This window comes from Armigeres subalbatus, chromosome 2 (assembly GCF_024139115.2).
Source record: "Armigeres subalbatus isolate Guangzhou_Male chromosome 2, GZ_Asu_2, whole genome shotgun sequence".
Taxonomy (NCBI): Eukaryota; Metazoa; Arthropoda; class Insecta; order Diptera; family Culicidae; genus Armigeres; species Armigeres subalbatus.
Genome location: NC_085140.1, coordinates 225,902,755 through 225,922,894, shown reverse-complemented (window position 1 = coordinate 225,922,894; position 20,140 = coordinate 225,902,755). Strand labels below are relative to the sequence as shown.

The window sequence follows — 20,140 nt, the reverse complement described above, 5'->3', positions numbered from 1 at the left end:
TGTATAGATAACCATGGGATCGCGAAGGCGACTACACCAGCAGGATTCGACAGCAGCCGCAAGGGGGACCCAACAGCGATGAATTCTAACTACACAATACACAAAACGTCGAGGGATGCAGGTGAGGCGAATGGTGGTAAGGAGAACCCTTTCACCAGACGTAGCGGCCTTGAAAGGTCTCCCCAAAGATCGCCGGGGGAAGGCGATGGAGAAGCCCGTGGAGGGTCTGAGGAGGTGCCGGTTGAAGTAAAGATGGACGGCCCCACCCTGACCCGCGTCATCAAATCTGTGATGGCGAACCACGAAGAACGCGGTGGTCACACGATGGAGGTAGTCACGGAGGTATCCGACGTGATTATGTCGTTCCTAGACAACCGGGTTAAGTACAACAAGGATCTGAAACTTGCTGTGCAGGCACTCTGTGCCCTAGTAGTTGAGGCCAAATCGGAGTGGAGGTCCCTACTAGAGGCCAGCAAGAGTGCGGAGAGGGAGCTCCGCAAACTTGTCAAGGAGCGGAAGCAGGCGGATAAGGACAAAGAGGAGGCAGAATCGAAAATTCGTCTCCTGTCCGAGGGCAAACGACTGGCGGAGAGCCAGGTCGAGGAACTCCGCAAAAGGATGGCTGTAACAGCGGCGACCCCGAAGCTGAGTAAGGTTACGCAGGAGGCGAACCTGAAAGCAGCTGTCGAGAAGTCCGCAGCCCCGAAGCCAGAGAAAAGGAAGAAGGTCGAGCAGAAGGATGGCCATCCCAAGCCGGTGAACCCAGTGCCCCCACCATCGAGGACCACTGAAGCTCGCCGGGAGGAAGATCTACCGTGGAGGGAGGTCGTGAATCCCAAGAAGGCGAGAAGGCAACGGCAGCAGGCGGCAGAGAAAGCGGCAGGCGGAGCGATACGCGCCACTGTTAAGAAGGGTAGAGCCCAGAAGGAGACGGGTGCGCCTTCCAATGTCAGTGGTAAGCGTAAAGACAGAGGCGAAGCGATTATCGTCAGTACTGACGACAAGAGCTACGCCGAAGTCTTGAAGGCCATGAGATAACTCTGCCAAACTCGCTGGCCTAGGAGAGGATGTCAACTGCATCCGAAGGACGCGGAGAGGCGAGATGATTCTCGTCTTGAAGCGGGATGCTGCTCAGAAGAGTACTGAGTACAAAAGTTGACGGAGGAAGTCCTGGGCGATGGGGTTCAAGTAAGAGCCCTATGTCCAGTTTCGAACATCCAGTGCAAGGGCCTGGATGAAGTAACCGAGGCTAGAGACCTGGTCGACGCACTGAGAGATCAGTGCAATGTCGAGATCCAGGAATCTACGGTTCGGTTACGCAAAAGCTTCGCGGAATGCAGGTTGCCTCATTCCAAGTACCTCAGGCTGAGGCCAAAAAGGTAATGGATAGGGCTAAACTGAAAGTGGGTTGATCGGTATGTCCGCCAAATATAAGCCAACCGCTTCAGACCTGCTTCAGGTGTCTTTGCAACGATCATAAGTCTTATGACTGTAAAGGACCTGATCGCAGTAAGCTATGCCGTAGGTGTGGAGCTGAAGGCCACCAAGCTCGCACCTGTCAGGCTGCACCAAGGTGTCTGATCTGTCCCCCGTGTACAGACAACAAACACCTTACCGGTGTCCAGGCCTGTCCGGCCTCTAGAAGGATCCAGACACGCAGGTAACACAGCTATACCTGAACCACTGCGAGGCGGCTCAATTGCTGCTACAACAGTCGGTTACTTTTTTTTTTTTTTTTTTTTTTTAATGACTGACTACACATATCTATGGTTGCTACTCCGTGATTGACCAGAATCAGTGAAATTGCACAAAGAATCAACTGAATGATTGACTGGGATTGTTCAAGCATTCTCAGTGTGCAAGTTTCAGTGACTCTAAAATTCAAATGATCAATAACGGCGCCGGCCACGTCCTTGTAGTCAGTTAGGAAGAAGGAAGGAATATTAGTAGGTGGTTTTGCTATTTTAAGACCCTGTTTAACTCTGCGTCTCCACAAAACCACAGGAAGGATTATCAGTTAATTGGTAGGCATCGTTGGATCTGGATTCACTCTGATAAGCGATACGACCGTGTCATTCTTTATACACAGTGATTTTACCTAGCCATGAATCGGGTGCGAAAAGTAGTACAAACTAACGACCGGCCTACCGGGCTGCGCAATGCAAAACACAATATTTCGTCCGATCGCGCCACCGTTCTGCTGTCCGAAACAAGAGAAATCTCGCACTGAACTGATTTTTATTACCGGCCGCGCAAAGCAGAACACAATATTTCGTCTTCGTCCGATCGTGCCATCGTTCTGTTGTCCGAAACAAGAGAAATCTCGCACTGAACTGATTTTTATTACCGGCCGCGCAAAGCAGAACACAATATTTCGTCCGATCGCACCATCGTTCTGCTGTCCGAAACAAGAGAAATCTCGCACTGAACTGATTTTTATTACCGGCCCAGCAATGCAGAACACAATATTTCGGCCGATCGCACCATCGTTCTGCTGTCCGAAACAAGAGAAATCTCGCACTGAACTGATTTTTATTACCGGCCGCGCAAAGCAGAACACAATATTTCGTCCGATCGCGCCATCGTTCTGCTGTCCGAAACAAGAGAAATCTCGCACTCTGCTGCTACAACAGTCGGTTACTGAGTGTAAAGCTGATGTAGCTTTGCTGTCCGATCCATACCGCATCCCTGCCGGTAACGGTAGTTGGATTGCGGATAAGTCTCAGATGGTGGCCATCTGGACTTGCGGGCGATATCCCATCCAGGAGATAGTATCATCACCTGATGATGAGGGTTTCGTTATAGCAAAGGTAAACGGTGTTTACTTTTGTAGCTGCTACTGTCCTCCCAGGTGGAGTATAGTGCAGTTTACTAGGGTAGTAGATATTCTTGCAGCAAAACTAACTGGCTTAAAACCGTTAGTTGTAGCAGGCGACTTCAATGCGTGGGCAGTGGACTGGGGATCCCGATCCACAAACGCCAGAGGTCATACCCTGCTAGAGTCGCTAGCGGTATTGAACGTAGTCCTGCTGAATGAAGGCCAAGTGCCAACGTTCAGGGGACCGAACGGTGATTCATGCATCGATGTGACCTTCTGCAGCGCGGGATGGACGGTGGAGCCAGAATGGGAGGTTCATGAGGGGCATACCTCCAGCGATCATCAGGAAATTCGTTTTATGATCCGGTATACCCCCGTAGCAACCACAAGGCGGATCGGCAAAGCCGATCTAGGATGGCGCACCTCGCAGTTCAACCCAGAACTCTTGGAGGAATCACTACGATGGGAGACGCGAACAACGGGAATAAGTGGCGACGAGTTAATCGATGTACTAACCCGTGCATGCGATGTGACGATGCCTAGGAGGACCAAACCTCCCGGAAACCGGCAACCTGTGTACTGGTGGACTGACACAATTGCAGACCTTCGTAGAACCTGTCTTCGAGCAAAGAGAAGGCTGCGACGTGCCAGAACAGACGCTGATAAGGTCGAGAGACGCAGGGTGTTCCAGACAGCGAGCAGAGCTCTGAACTACGAGATCAAATGTAGTAAGAGAGCCTGCTTCGAGCGGCTGTGCAGGATGGCAAATGACAATCCATGGGGAGATGCATACAGGATGGTGATGGCTAGGACCAATACCACGCCACCTGAGAAATCTCCGGGGATGTTGGCCAAAATAGTCGACGGGTTGTTTCCGAGGCATGAATCATCGAACTGGCCCGCTACACCGTACGAGTCAGTTGACGTGGTACCGCTAGTGACTAACGAAGAGCTTATCGTAGCCGCAAGAAAACTTAAGCTCAATAAGGCGCCAGGCCCGGATGGTATTCCAAACCTGGCCCTTAAACACGCCATTCTTGCCAATCCAGATATGTTCAGGAGCTGCCTCCAGAGATGCATGGATTGGTGCTATTACCGAAGCCTGGCAAACAGCCGGGGGATCCTTCGGCATACAGACCAATTTGCCTACTCGACACAGCTGGAAAGCTGCTAGAGAGGGTCATTCTGAATAGATTGTCGGCTTATACAGAGTGTGCTGGTGGCTTATCTAGCAACCAGTATGGCTTCCGTAAGGGCCGTTCTACCATCGAAGCAATTCGAGCGGTAACGGATACGGCCAAGATAGCGAGAGGTTTAAACAGAAGAGGTATTAGGTACTGCGCGTTGATTACACTTGATGTAAAAAACGCGTTTAACAATGCTAGCTGGGCAGCAATTGCTGACTCCCTGCACCGATTGAGAGTTCCGGATTACCTGTGCAGGATACTGAAAAGCTATTTTCAGAATAGGGTGCTGTTATACGACACTGATGCTGGTCAAAAGTCGATCGTAGTGTCCGCGGGTGTTCCACAGGGATCGATCCTTGGACCGGTTCTGTGGAATATTATGTACGATGGAGTATTACGCCTAAGTCTCCCGGCCGGTGTGAAAATAGAAGGCTTCGCGGATGACGTAATGCTAGAGGTAACAGGAGACACTCTCGACGAAGTCGAACTGAAGGCTTCATACGCGATTGGCAGAGTGGAGGAATGGCTCAACTCGAGGCGGTTGTCCCTTGCACATCACAAGACGGAAGTCGTGATAGTGCATAACCGTCATGGGTTGCAACAGGCGAGAATAAGAGTAGGGACCTGCACAGTTAACTCCGTGAGGTCTCTCAAGCATCTGGGCGTGATGATCGATGATAAGCTCAATTTTACGAGCCACGTCGATTATGCATGTCAGCGGGCTTCATTGGCGATAAAATCTTTATCACGAATGATGTCCAACAGATCGGCGGTGCATAGTCAAGTGCGTAGGCTGATAGCTGGCGTAGCATTGTCTATCATCCGTTATGGCGTGCCGGCATGGGCCGTAGCCGAGCCGAGTACAATGTAAAGAAATTGATCAGAGTACACCGGCTGATGTGTTTACGTGTCGCGAGCGCATATCGCACCATATCATATGAGGCGGTGTGCGTTATAGCTGGAATGATGCCGATCGACATACTCTTAGAGGAGGATGTGGAGTGCTACAACGAAAGGGACTCGGTGCAAGTGCGACGTGTCAAGAGAGCAGCTTCGTTGCTTAAATGGCAAAGAGCATGGGACACCGCAGTCAAAGGTCGTTGGACCCACAGACTGATTCCAGATGTGTCCAACTGGGTTGATAGGAAGCATGGTCAAGTCAACTTCCACCTAACACAGGTGTTGTCTGAACATGGCTGCTTTAAGAAATTCCTACACAGGTTTGGCTTCGCAGATTCTGCGGAGTGTCCTGAATGTGTAGGTGAGGTAGAATCGGCAGAGCATGTGATGTTCGCATGCCCGCGATTCGAGATAGAACGCAATGCCATGCTGCTTATTAGTGGTATGGATACAACCCCGGACAACCTCGTCGAGAGGATGTGCCGGGAGGAAGCTATATGGAGTGCGGTGAACACAGCATCTCGACAGATTATGTCGAAACTGCAGCGGTGGTGGCGTCTTGAACAAAACCAACGTGTGCAGTAAGGGCACCTGTGATGCAGTGAACACTTTGCTCATCCCGACAACCAACATGTCGTGGGTGGGCTGCGGGGACCTCAGTATGTAGATATAGAGGTCATTGCGGTTCACGCGCGGTGGTTGTTGTCGGGGTGCTCGTCTCCAACGTGAGATTATGATACGGACCGTTAGGTTACTATCATAGCTTGCGATCGACGGGTGGTGAGGTAGCCACCCTTGAAGTCGATGTTGTGTGTATTGACATCAAGTGCGTTAGCATAGGCGTGAGCGTTCTCAATAGTCCCCCCCTGATGTATTGCTTAATTACGGGCCGGGGGTACGGACTGGCGAAAGGGTTTTGGTTTTAGTGGGTCGGGTAAGAGTTACATGACATACCCATCCCCACACTACCTGAGTACCTCCTCAGGTGTCTGGTTGCAGATTTCCGTTTACCCTTGCTCAAGAAAAAAAAAACCTTCATTCTCAAAAATATAAAGATTTTAATTTATGCCGATGACATAAAGCTATTTATGGAAATAAAAAATGAAAAAGACATAATCATATTCCAGAATGAAATACACATGTTGTATACATGGTGCAGAAAAAAGCCTATTGCAACAGAAAATGCAACATAATCCTATCATTCAGCAGAAAAAGAATAACACCAAATACACAAATTGTACTAGGGAACAATACTATAGAAAAACACGAAAGAGTTAGGGATTTGGGAGTGATTTTAGATTCGAAACTAACTCTTGTTGATCACTATAACACAATCATTCACAAAGCTAATAATATGCTAGCCTTTATCAAGCGTTTTTGCTTGTCTTATGACAAGTGTAGACATTCCACTAAAAAGCTCAAAATAATTTTCTTAAAAAAAGCGTTTTTACTTCAACTTTCAGGATCGCTACACAATCAAAACATTATATATTTCATATGTACGATCTATACTGGAATATTGTAGCATTGTATGGTCGCCTTATTCAACCACACATGAAGAAAGAATAGAGTCAGTACAAAAACAATTTCTATTATACGCTCTTCGTAAATTAGGTTGGACGTCATTTCCTCTTCCATCTTATGAAGCACGCTGCATACTTATAAATATACAAACATTGAAAGAGCGTCGAGAATGTGCAACGGTTTCATTTGTTAACGATATAGTTTCTCAACGTGTTGATTCCACTGAAATTTTATCGAAATTAAATTTTTATTGCCGATTTCACCGTTTTGAAGAGTTATATGTAGATTGTGATTTGCCCGCTTCTTTTTCTCACACTCGCTCTCATTTCGGGTTGATCGAATTTTGTTACTGAAATTTACCCAATTATAACCCATTACTCGTGAGTCACATGTAAGCGTGTACACTAAATCGATTCCCGCCTTGATTTGACGTCTGTTTGTTTTTAGATTGAGCACTCACACACAAATATTATACACGGAAAATCAAACTTTTTTGAGTGTATTGAGTGTGAGAAAAAGATGACTGTGAGAAAAAAAATCTCGCAAAAATCTTATAAAGTGCAAAAACCGCAATAGAAGAGTGGCTCTGCGAAATGCAACTTGTTGCGATAAAATCACTTTAGTGTAAGTACATGCAAATCGTGTGAGTTTTTGAGGTTGAAAAAGTGACCATACAGACACACAAACATACACACACACAAACATCACCTCGATTCATCAAACTGAGTCGAATGGTATAATAAACTTTATTATCAGATGTTCCTGTGAAAAGTTCGTTTTCAGAGTGGAGTGATAGCCTTTCGGTACAACTTTGTTGTACGAGAAAGGCAAAAAAAGATTCTGTTTGGAATCTAAAAATGATCCCGTTCAGAAGCCTAAAAGGGAAGATCTATTAATTGCTTAAGGGGCCGTACACATATTACGTAAGCACTTATGGGGGGATGGGGGTCTGTCAATATCTTACGCGCCATATAAATAAAAAATCTTTTGTATGGAAAAAATCTTACATGCATGTAAGGGGGGGGGGGTCGAAAAACCCAGAATAATTGCTTACGTAATATGTGTACGGTCCCTAACGCAAAAATTGGTAATTTTCATCTACATCTACATCATACATCTCTGTATTTCTAGCATCCCTGCTCTTGTCATCGCCAATTAGGCTATCCATGAGGACATTCAGCGATGGGACTGACAATCGAAATCAAAACAAAGTGTGTAAGCAGTTGAACGGAACTCACTTCTGGTGTAAACCGCGCTTAACAATTTCCTTTGAATTGTTCTGTCAGTCTGGTCAGAATCTGTCCAATAATCAAGGTAAACAAAAATCGTCAGCTGTTCGCAACTGTCTTATGGATTGCCTTATACTCCATTGCACTGTGACGTCACGCACGACTTTTGACAGGTACTGGTCCTGTTGTTTACAGACGACTTTATTTTAATTTTCAGATACTTCTATCATTCTTTGGATTTTCTGATCGATAATTACCTAAACCTATCGATAATTACCAATATTTCCATGCGGAATGTACGGAATGTCTTCAACGTCGTGAAATATGCAGATTTAATTTGGATCAAAAAAAAGTCCGAAACGTAAACAACAGGACCAGTACCTGTCAAAATAGTGAGGTTAGGTTTGCCGCGCGCAATGACCTATACTGATCTCCACACTCAAAAAAATACACACGCGACTATAAAGTGTTTCGCCCTTTGATTTGTCCTACTGGTCAAACATGTGAGACTCAAGTGTGAAACACTTTAAGCAACTCACCGCGCAACATATTAGTTTCAACAGCTTAACACTTTCGTATTATAAGGTACACTGAGGGAAGTGGAAAAAGGGGGTAAGCGTAAAAATCTACTCGAAAAATTGGAATTGTACATACTTTACAGTTTTTACCACACCATAACATTGTGCAAGAATATACTTTGATGCCCACACTAATACTATATTAAAATTAGTATAATACATATACTAACACGGATAACGCTTGAACTGTCATTTAAGGTTTCGCGAGAAGTAAATTTTTGCATTCATGAAATCAATTATTATTTGCACATATTGTCCCTTTTTTCAGTGAATTTGTATCACAGGTAACCATTACAATACTATTAAACTAATCAGAATCAATTTGTAGTGGTTTGCAACATGAAAACAAATAAATTAAAGATAAGAAAATTATTTTGAGCTTTTTAGTGGAATGTTTTCACCTGTCATAAGACGAGTTTATACAATCCCATTGAATTCCACCACTTAATTGTATCTTGACAGATACGTATTTCGACCTCAAAAGTAAGGCCGTCTTCAGTGTCTCGTACGTAGTCGAGTCAAGTACGAGACACTGAAGACGGCCTTACTTTTGAGGTCGAAATACGTATCTGTCAAGATACAATTAAGTGGTGGAATTCAATGGGATTGTATAAACTCGTCTTATGACAGGTGAAATTAAAGATTTTACACTTACCCCTGGTATCAAACACCGCGGGGTAAGTGGAAAATGTTCTGATTATGCATTTTTTCCTTCCCTCCAGAAGTTATTTTGATAGCTGTAAATCTTAATATGTTCCTTTTTTGTTATCATTGTGATTTCAGTGGTGATTGGACTAATGTACATAAGAAAACGCCTGATTAATCCACCTTTCGGTATTAATGTCTTTCGCATGTTTTACATATGAAAAAAATGTATGTGGAAGAAAAAAATGCACCGGTAGGTGAATCTATTCCATAATTCACATTCATTTATATTTATAGCAAGTTTTACTGTTGAGTGCAATTTTTTGTGCGAACAAGTTGGTTAAGGACAAGTGCTTAAAAATAGGAGACAATTTTATACGTGTTTTGCGCACACATACATACAAACACGTATCGGATGAGTACCGCCAGAAGCTCGACGAACGGATAAGTGCAATCAACGTTAGCGACAACATCAACGATCTATGGGAGTCGATCCATGGAGCAGTGAGCACAACAGCACGAGAAGTGGTAGGCGCTGCACAGAGGCGACCAAGGACGGGTTAGTTCGATATGGAGTGTCAGAGAGTGACAGACGAGAAGAACGTTGCCAGAAGCCGGATGTTGGTGTCGGGTACCCGATCGAATAGAGATCGGTACAAGGAAGCAAGAGCAGCCGAAAAACGAACCCACCGCAGGAAGAAGAAAGAATATGAAGAACAAGTGATTAGCGAGGCCAGGAAGAAATGGAGCAGAACGATATGCGGAGGTTCTATGAGTCTGTCAATGACGTGCGGAGAAAGACAACGCCATCTCCTGTCATGTGCAACGACCAACAAGGGAATTTGCTGACAGATTAAACCAGGCCTATGCTAAGCGCTCATGTTTAGCGTAGCCAACACCAACGCCGAGCAACGTACGTCAAATCTAAAAAAGCTTAACATCATAAAACATCCAAATTTAGCTGTCTTCAATATGCAACTTTAATCGAGAATATTCATTAAATATGACTAATGAGTTTAATTGATTCAAAACTTATCTACATGATCAATTTTGATTTTACTTACATGGAGAACAACAATTTGTCTTTTATTTCACCTTGAAAAGCTTGAGCAGAATTTAAAAATAAATCCTGCTCTTTTATTGTTGTGGATATTTTTAATTATCAAGCTACAATCATTGATGTTTTTGACGATTGTTGACATCTCATGCAACTGACAGCGGTATATCTGCACACTGTGCCCGGGACATGGTGGCTATTTTTAGGCTAAGGGAGTTAGATAGGGATGTCTATAGCCTGGATAAAACCGAAGTGGCTGCCAAGTGGAAGCAATACATCGAGACTTTGTTGAATAGTGGAAGTGACGGTGCATCGGTGAGCAGGATAAATATTAGCGACGATGGACAAGCTGTAGAGTCGCCTACACTAGATGAGGTTAAAAAAGCTGTTAAAGAGCTGAAAAACAATAAGGTTGCAGGGAAGGACCAGCTCCCGGCTGAACTTCTCAAACATGGCAGTGAGACGCTTTATGAAGTTCTGCACCATATTATGTCGAAAATATGGGAAGACGAGGAAATGCCTGCTAGCTGGTTGGACGGCCTCATTTGCCCTCTCTTTAAGAAAGGGCACAGACTGGAGTGCGCCAATTACCGAGGAATAACCCTCCTTAATTCAGCGTACAAAATTATGTCCCTTTACAAATTCTGGGAGTACAACTTGCAGACACATCATCTGTTTATTGATTTCAAGGCGGCGTACGATTCAGTGAAACGGAATGAATTATGGCAAATTATGCTTGAACATGGTTTTCCGGCGAAACTGATACGACTGATTCGTATAACGTTGGACGGATCGAAATCAAGTGTAAGGGTTGCGGATGAAATATCGACATCGTTTGTTACCTTAGATGGATTGGAGCAGGGTGATGCACTCTCGAAGCTACTGTTCAATATAGCGATCAGGAGAACTGGTGTGCAAAGAAGCGGTACCATTATCACAAGATCGCATATGCTCCTGGGATTTGCGGACGATATCGATATTATCGGGATTGATCACCGTGCCGTGGAAGAGGCTTTTGTGCCTTTTAAGAGGGAGACAGCGAGGATTGGACTCACTATCAAACTATCAGCAAAACGAAGTACATGGTCGCTGGCAATCAACGTGGGTTCATTAGTGGTTGTGGTAGCGAAATGGTGCTGGATGGTGAAAAGTTTGAAGTGGTAGAAGAATTTGTGTATCTTGGAACATTAGTGACGTGCGATAATGTTTCCCGCGAGGTGAAAAGGCGTATTGCAGCTGCAAATAGGGCTTATTACGGACTTCGTAACCAGCTTAAGTTCCGTAGTCTGCAAACGAAAACAAAACTCGCGCTGTATACTACTCTGGTTCCTCCGGTGGTTTTATACGGCCATGAAACATGGACGTCAAAGGAGGCTGATCGGAGAGCTTTCGGAGTGTTTGAGCGTAAGGTGCTGCGGACAATACTCGGCGGTAAACAGGAGAACGGTATCTGGCGGCGCCGCATGAATCACTAATTGTACCAGGTGTATAAAGGGCTGGATATTATTAAGCTTATCCAACACGGCAGACTACGGTGGGCTGGTCACGTTGTTCGTATGCCGGAAGAACGTCAAATGAAGATAATATTTAGTAGAGAACCCGGAAGAGGCTGCAGGCTTCGTGGAAGGCCGCATACACGATGGCTTTTTGCAGTTGAAGAGGATCTGAGGGCGCTCAATGTTCAGGGCGACTGGAAGCGATTGGCCCAGGATCGAGTCCAGTGGAGAAGGATACTCCATTCGGCGTAGGTTCATCGAAGAGCTGTAGCCCGTCAAGTATCAAGTAAGTACATACAAACATGCACACACAGACATCACCTCAATTCGTTAAACTAAGTTGATTAGTTTATAACCCTGTAAGCCCATTTAAAAAAAAAAGTTCATCTTTGGGGCGAATCGGGCGAACCTATAGATTTTACGTACACAGAAAAAATAAAGAACCTAAAAAAAAAGTTTAAAGAACTCAACTTTGAGTACGAAGTTCAAATTTTTAACTCAATATTAGGTAGTTTTCTCACTCCCTCTCATGAATGATATTATAAACAAAGAGAGCTGCATCGACCCAACGTACACGGAGAAACACGTTTACTCATTAATGGGTACTTTTTCTTTGCTATCTCTTTTCCTCTGCTGAAAAATTTACCCATTTTGGGAGAATAAGTGGATCTACTCATTTAAATGAGTAAATCTACTTATTCTCCCAAAATGGGTAAATTTTTCAGCAGAGAGAAAGAGATAGCAGAGAAAAAGTACCCATTAATGAGTAAACGATTTTTACCGGGTATGCTGTTCCGTGGAAGAAGCCAAATTTGAGTTGTTTTCACCATACTCTCGAGTGAGTGAAAATAACATAAATTTGAGTTGGTGAAACTTCATAGTGGGTGAAAATTCCACACGGGAGTAAAGGCAAAGTACTCACCGGATTTTTTCGCATTTTACTTATTTTTGGCTTCTTCCACGCAAGGGCGGATTTGAGTGAAAGGAACCGTAAAGTGAGTTGTTTCGCGGTTCCGTGTTCACTTAATTTTCGAGAAGGCAAAACCAGCCCTCCACTAGCTATACGACAATTTATTCCTTGGGGACCTATTCCGTTAAGCCAATGAAATTATTCAACAAAAGATACTCAGAGCAATAACCGTTTTGATTTTAGTTATATGTAACTACTCAACACAATTAATTGTCCAGGTAACACGGGTTTTCCACTTACCCCATCCCACTGGATTAAGTGGAAAAACAACTCCTAGTTTTTTAATCTTTTTCCATAAATTTTAAGCGACCAAATTGGTATGAATTACCACACAATTGGTGCTAAATTGACTGTTTTTGACAGCCCATTTTGATTGAATGCATTTAGATCATTTAAACTGTCATTTAAACTATCGATTTTTCCTTTTCCACTTCCCCCAGTGTACCTTACTTGATAAAAACAGTTTTCTACATTGTATTTAAAATGCTATGGTATTGAAATTAAAAAGTATTGTTCTTCGTTTGTAACAGAAAATGCTTTGAAAACGAATGTTTTAGTTGATCAAATCCACTGTTTTTAGTATTGTTATTCATAGTATTATCAAAAATAATATTAAAATACTTTTTCGGTAGAATAATTATATTTTTATTGTTCATTTCATATTTTTTCTGCATATGAAGATACATATTTTCAATATGTTCTCGGAACGGTCGGCTCTTGTTGTTCTCGATGATTCATCAGGTTTCGGAAAATATTTGCAGCGCACTGTAAAAAGATCATATGTATGATTTATAAATATCGTAATTGTATTTTGAAGAGAATTTTTAAGTACCTTATACACCGGTCATGTTCCTCTGCTCCCTTATAATGGTGAATGTTGAGTCGTAGCACCTGATTTCTCCTAGAAACAATAATAATGATAAGCAATATAATGGACAAAATGCACAATAATGTATAGGTGTCTATACATTTTATCAATTTTACTTACCTTCTGAAAACATTTTGTTTTATTTTACAATGTTATGAAAACTCATATGTGAATATGTACGTTATGTGGAAGATATTGATTTGGAAAATGTATTGGAGGTAACCACTTTCCCTTCGATGGGACTCGGACTTCGGGACTTCGAAATTAACGCATCTCTAGGCGAACCCAGCGCACTACTTCCGAAGTTGGAAAAGTTGCCTGTATCTGGAGAAAAATCCAACTTCGGTATAAAAAGCGTTCTAAATTTATTCCGGATAGACAATAGATGCATTGGACTACACATATATCGTTTAAGGTTGTTTAAGTATGGATTAAAAACATTAGCTCTAAAAACGTCAACTTGGCCGAAAGGGATAAAGTGCCCAGAATTTGTGTCTAAATTAAATAAATCGTGGAAACCATAATAATAATGCAATGATACTAATTATGTATACATAAGGTATAATGGATGAACTGTGCTGTGGTAAAATGAAAGATTATTGTTTAATTGTTGTCGATGATTGTAAATTGTGAAAGAATTATGAAGTTTGTGCGACTTTATTGTACCTACCTGGTTGGCTACAGCGTCGATACAGATATGCCTGGCGTATTTGTAGAGCTCCATAATCGTCGGGCTTGGACGATGTTTCCCAGTTTTCCCGAACATTTAGGGTCCCCAGGTCCGATTCCACCGCGTGCAGCCAGCGTGTTAGTGGCCTTCCACAAAGTCTCCGGCTTCTATCTGGTTCTCTGTTGAATATTGTTTTCGCTATTTTTTCTTCCGACATGTGCACTAAGTGACCAGCCCGCTGAAGTCTGCCGTATTTTATAGGATGCAAAATATTTTCTTCTTTGCATACTTGGTACAGCTCGTACGGATTACGGATTTTACGGATTACGTAACCAGCTTAGGTCCCGCAACATGCAGACAGAAACGAAATTTCCTCTATACAAAACTCGGATTTTACCAGTGGCCCTTTATGGACATGAAGCATGGACGTTAAAAAAGGTGGATTGGACAGCTTTCGGGGTTTCCGAGCGAAAAGTGCTGCGTACAATACTCGGAGGGAAACTAGAAAATGGTGTTTGACGTAGACGCATGAATCATGAGCTGTATCAAGTATACAAAGAAGAAAATATTGTGAATCGTATAAAATACGGCAGACCGGCGACTTCGTGGAAAGCCACGAACACGCTAGCTATACGCGATGGAATCGGATCAGGGGACCCTAAACGTTCAGGAGAACTGAAGTAACATCGCCCAAGACCGACGATTATGGAGTTGTACAATACGCCAGGCATAGGTGCATCGACGCTGTAGCCAACCAGGTATCCAGGTAGGTACATTCCATTATTTTTTTCAGTTTAAATACTCCGTGAAAATTAAAGAAAAAAAAATAGTTGAAATTCTGAACAATTTAGCGGAAGTTTCTGTAAAATCCCTGTGAAAACTACGAAAAATTGTCCATACAAAAAAAATCGCCTGCTACTTCTAAATGATTTACTATGGAAATTCCAAACCATTTTTCGTTGAAATCTAACGATTTTTATTTGTTGATATCTACATTTTAAACCCTTCCCTCGGAAACATTGAGGAATTTTCCGTGGAAATTCCGATAATTTCTTCTACAAATTCCAGAGTTTGCAGTGAAAACTCCTCCATTCCTTCAGATTTTCGAAAAATTGTCTACGTATGTTTCATTATAATACTCAACATAAATTCCGAAGAACATTCCGTGCATATTCTGAACAATTTTCTGAAGAAATTTGAAACAATTTCTCGTAAAAAATCTTATTCATGTGAATTCCGAAGTATTTTCCACGGAAATTCGAGACAACTTTACTTCGGAATTCAACAGAGATTCCCTTGGAAATTAAAAAAAAAAATCTTTTGAAAAATTCAAAGTAGTTCCCGTGAAAAACCTGAAAATAATTTCCAAATAATCTTTTTGAAGATTTTTTTTGGGGAAATTCATCCCATTTTTCCGGCGGAATTCAAAATAAAATTTATAAAAAATTCAATATATATTGTATTTCAACATGCTGAGGTAAACTCTGAGGAAAATCTATGCTAAATGTGTTTCTCCCGTTTCTACTGGTTGACCCCACGTTCGTTTAGGTGCAGTTTATACTCGATTAGTATAATATATATTACATAAATTACTTTTTTATTCTAGCTTAGTATGAACTTTGAAAATATGACAAAATGATCTGTTTGTATATTAAAGGTTTGGTCTATTTCTGAGTGTATGATAAGAAGTATATTTCAAAAAGCTTGCAAATGCTTCCTATAAGAAGTATATTTTAAAATGCTTCCAAAATGTTTTTTACTGAGATATGTTGAAAACTTTTAAATACATAGAGTTAGAATTATGAAAATCTACATGTTAGCACAAATGTTATGCTATTCATCTACACATGTTTTTTTAATCAAAATAATTCATATTTTGTGTTATCAATATGAAAGTAAATGGAATTTCTATCCCAAAACATCAAACTATTTTCGGTTGAATTGTGTTTTAATTTTAACACTTTAATAAGCATTTTAAAATTGAAGTCCTATATCCCTTGCCGGGTAAAACTATTATTATTATTATTATAATCTTTATTAAAGAGGTTTTTAGCCCAAGGCTAGTTCACCTCCGAGGTAAAACTAAAAAAAGCATCATATGACCCCATTTTGTTTTCTCGCTTTTGTCAGGGCCAATGAGTAAAATTGTGACGGCTATTACCGCACGTTAATGCTGGATATTATGTAATATGTATGAAATAGTGAAACTTACTAGAAGAAAGTTGATTAATATTATCGGCACTTCCAAATTTATTCTTAATGAGATGTGCAAACTCTCGCGGCTTAGACATAACAGTAGCAGAAAGGCCTGACACTCCGTCGCGTATGTTCCCTCCCACATTTCTGAAAGAAAATTTTGGTAATTAATACATTTTAGCATATTATTTATAATCAGCAAATATTACCTTAATCCTTGCCCAACATCTCGTAGCATCTCCCTCGGCTGTCGAATCTGTTGTTTCTGGTTTTGATGATATTGCATGTCTTTGTATCGTTTACTATAAGATTCTAGTTTTTTCTGCAGCAGTGAAATATTATGTGCACTTTTTTGATTCTTTTTTTCAAAAACTGCCTTTATTCGCTGTAGTTGTTGTTTATCAGCATTTGCAGCTAGTTTTAAGTACTCGTTAACATTGGCGTCTCGAGCAGTCTGTTCCTTCTTAATTGATTCTTTAGTGCATGCAATTTTAGTCGTAATGCGATTATATGCGAGTGAGCTACTTGTTCTATGATGGCTTTTGTAGAAATGCTTTATGTCAGATGAATCATTACTGAGTTGGGATATTGTTGTCAAGTTCCCGTCATTTTCATCTACCTGGGAAGATGGAATGCATGTTTCATCAATATCTGAAACAAAAAAATAGAAAAAAAAACATTTAAATTCACCCGTTAATAGAGGAAACCGTACCCGTCAAAGTCAAAGTCAAAGGTTAGAGAGAATCCGGATCGGAGGGATTTGAGTGAGAACGTAGTAGGACCATGCCACAAACCGTAGAGATGCTCTTTGGGGTAACGAAGGACCCTGCGATTGATGCAGGAGTGCATTGCAAAATCGCAGGGCGCAGGGGCGGTAGTTAAATCCCTAACCCCGAAGATGATGAAGGGATCGCATCGAGATCATGTCAGACGAGAAGCTGCGGGATGCTCTACAGGCGCAGTGTAATCTAGTTGAAGTGCAAAGGTCGTTCCGGATTGTTCGCTCTTTTATCAAATATCACACGGATCAGGAAAGCGTACGCAGGCAAACAGACAGCGTTGAATCGACTGCCAGTAACCCCTGCTCATAATGCACTGGAAGTAGTCAAACTGATGGTTAGATGGAGGGAATTCCCATTTGAAAGCTGCCCCATAAGTGAACAAATAAGCGGAGAAATGTTTTAGGTGTGTGGGCTTGGCTTTGGACACCAGGCAGGAACTTTGAAAGGCCCAGATAGGTTCAACATGTGCTGGAAATGTGAGGAAGTATGTCATTTTGCGTGAGACTGCACGCAGAGACTGAAGTGCATGCTTGCACTACAGAGGACGTGAATGACCATCAGATGGGTGGCTACAAATGTTATGGGTATAAAAGGGCGATCGCAGGCTAGCAGTAGTGGACATAATTCAGATTCATCTGAATCATTACGAAACCGCACAGCAACTGTTATGGCAGTCAACAAGAGAAATGATGTGCGATGTCGCGATAATTACAGTGCCGATGCCATATCGAGTTCCCCCTGATAACGGCAACTGAGTGACAGATAGAACGGAAATGGCTGCGATACAAGTTTGGGTCGTAATAGCGAAGATCAAAGGCCCGTCGACGTCAGTTGGACTGTTCCCGGGCAAGTTGATGGCAATGGTGAAGGGTCTCTTCCCGGAACATGGTCCGATCATGTGGCTGCCAAAACAGAATGGCGAAGAAGGAGAAACAAAACCCCGTAGATCGACATGTGGGCAAAAGCGAGCTTGCAAAAGCGGCGAAACGCTGCTCATTGGACAGCATGCACTAATGTATTTGTTCATCAAAAACTTGAAACATTATTCGAATGGCTTGATTTATTGACAAACAAAAACATAAGTGTCCCACTAGGAATGTTTTTTCATCGAATGATAACTTCTTCTTCTTCTATGGCTCTACATACAAACTGAAACTTAGCCTGCTTTTCAACTTAGTATTTTATTTAGATATTTGCTCAGTTATAATTTGAAAGCTTTTGAGTATGTATCTTGTGTGGCAAGTACAATGGATGCACTTTGCCTAGGGAGTCTATAATGTTTCCAACCCAAAAACACCCTAGACCGCACGAGAATCGAACTCCGGAATCCGGATTGGCAATCCTATGTCGTTGCTGATAAGGCTAACTGGAGACCACATCGAATGATCTGTTGCACTTGAATTTGGTCTTTATATAAGAAACGTGTCTAACAAAAACTCCGAATAATCCACCTAGCAGTGATTGCGCCTTTATCGTGCATTATTAAACAATCCAATTAATTATTGAAATGCATCATCGGAAAATAATTATATGACAAAATATGCGGGTGTGTTTTCACATTTGCTTTGAAAAAAATTTAGCGGGCGCACGCTATGTTTAAAGGCAACTATTAAGCAAAGTGAATGCACCTCGGATGTTAAGCCGTTAGGTAATAGTTTTTGACCTCTAGTTTAAGGATTCGTGTCGATTAAAACATTTCATCGGTGAAAATTTGACTTTTTCACCATTTAAGGAGATATTTTTCATATAAAAACAATTTTCATATGATGAAAGTAGCAGAAATTATACTAAAAATACTGTTGACACTGAACATATATTTCATTTTTCGATAGCAAATTCTCATACGTGTTTATTAACAAAAACAGCAACCCTGCACCACTTGTTACCACAGAATTTAACGCTGGACAGGTCAAGGAAGGAGGAGACTATGACAATTTTAGACAAAAACTCTCCTCCAGCGCTACATTAGCTGGTGGGATTGGTCTACCAAATCTTCGACCATGTAGCAAAAAAAAACCATCCAGACAAATCTGAAGTCTGAACATCAGAGGTCAACGCAACTCATCACGCTCAACTTGGTTTCACTGGGCGTTAAAGAGTGATATTATGTTCTTAAATCTAATAATACTTCTTATTGGCATTACATCAACCACTCTGACCTCGCCTCGGAGCTTAGTGTTCATTTAGCAAGTCCATAGTTATTAACTGTGAGGTTTCTAGTTCAAGCTACCATTTTCGCATTCGTATATTATGAGGCTACGATGATACTTTATGCCCAGGGAAGGTGAGAATATTTCCTAGACAAGACCGGGAATCGAACCCAGCCACTTTTAGCATGGTCTTGCAGTGTAGCAGTGCATCTTACCGCACGGCTAAGGAAGGCTACAGATCTATTCATAATAAACCGTAAGAACATTTAAGACTGGCAATAATTTTAATATAACTACTATTTTCATCATATGAAAAAAAAATTATATAAAAATGTTTCTTAAAGCATAAGGAAAAAAAAAGTAGTGGTTGGACTTTATATAACTTGCTTAAAAAAAATTTAAAAATCAAAAAAGGTTTTTAGGTTAAAAATATTACTTTAAATAGTAAAAAAGTCAAAATTTCACCGATGAATAATTTTAATCGATGCAGATCCTTAAACTAGTGGTCAAAAATTATGATCTAACGGTTTAACATCCGAGGTGCATTCACTTTGCATAATAGTTGCCTTTAAACATAGCGTGGGGCGCGTTTTATTTGTGCTTTTTCATTGAACGATTAAACTTTTGAAGCGTTAGGTATATCATACACGGTTAGAAAAAAAGAAGTACCTAATATAAAGTACTTTTCACTATAGATAATAGAATCAGTAGGGTGAAACACCTATTATCCGCGGTACAATGGCACTCTACCCAACATCGTTTTTGGTACTTCTGTTTTTGGTACCCGGTACCCGCTCATTATGGGTGATTGATTCATACGCAGTTAGTGCTAATTATCGGCAATTAAATTCTCCTGGCGAAAACTTGCAATTAGTTGAGGTACATCGAGCCTTTTGTGTTTGTATGGCTTCCTTATGTCGAAAAATAGCTTGTCGATACTTCCGAAGTTGAGTTATCATGAATAAAACGAAATTAAAACAAAAACATTGTACGCCATATTGAATGAATGGTGGGTATGCGTATTAGCCTTCTCTTCAGTCAAAAGATATTTTAGTTACTAAATAAAGATT

General features: G+C 41.7%; 1 protein-coding gene across 3 annotated transcripts in view; it reads right to left on the bottom strand.

Annotated features, from left to right (window-relative positions):
• Window positions 1–20,140, bottom strand: part of LOC134211782 (transmembrane and coiled-coil domains protein 2) — a 215,795-nt gene that overhangs the window by 116,070 nt on the left and 79,585 nt on the right. For all 3 annotated transcript variants that reach the window (XR_009979097.1, XM_062689003.1, XM_062689002.1), the window contains exons 4-5: window positions 16,348–16,789; window positions 16,155–16,285 (exon numbers count right to left, since the gene is read on the bottom strand). Coding sequence is in view for 2 of the 3 variants with exons in the window: in XM_062689003.1 (XP_062544987.1) it covers window positions 16,155–16,285; window positions 16,348–16,789 (573 nt within the window). In the remaining variant the exon portion in view is untranslated. The remainder of the gene's footprint in view (window positions 1–16,154; window positions 16,286–16,347; window positions 16,790–20,140) is intronic.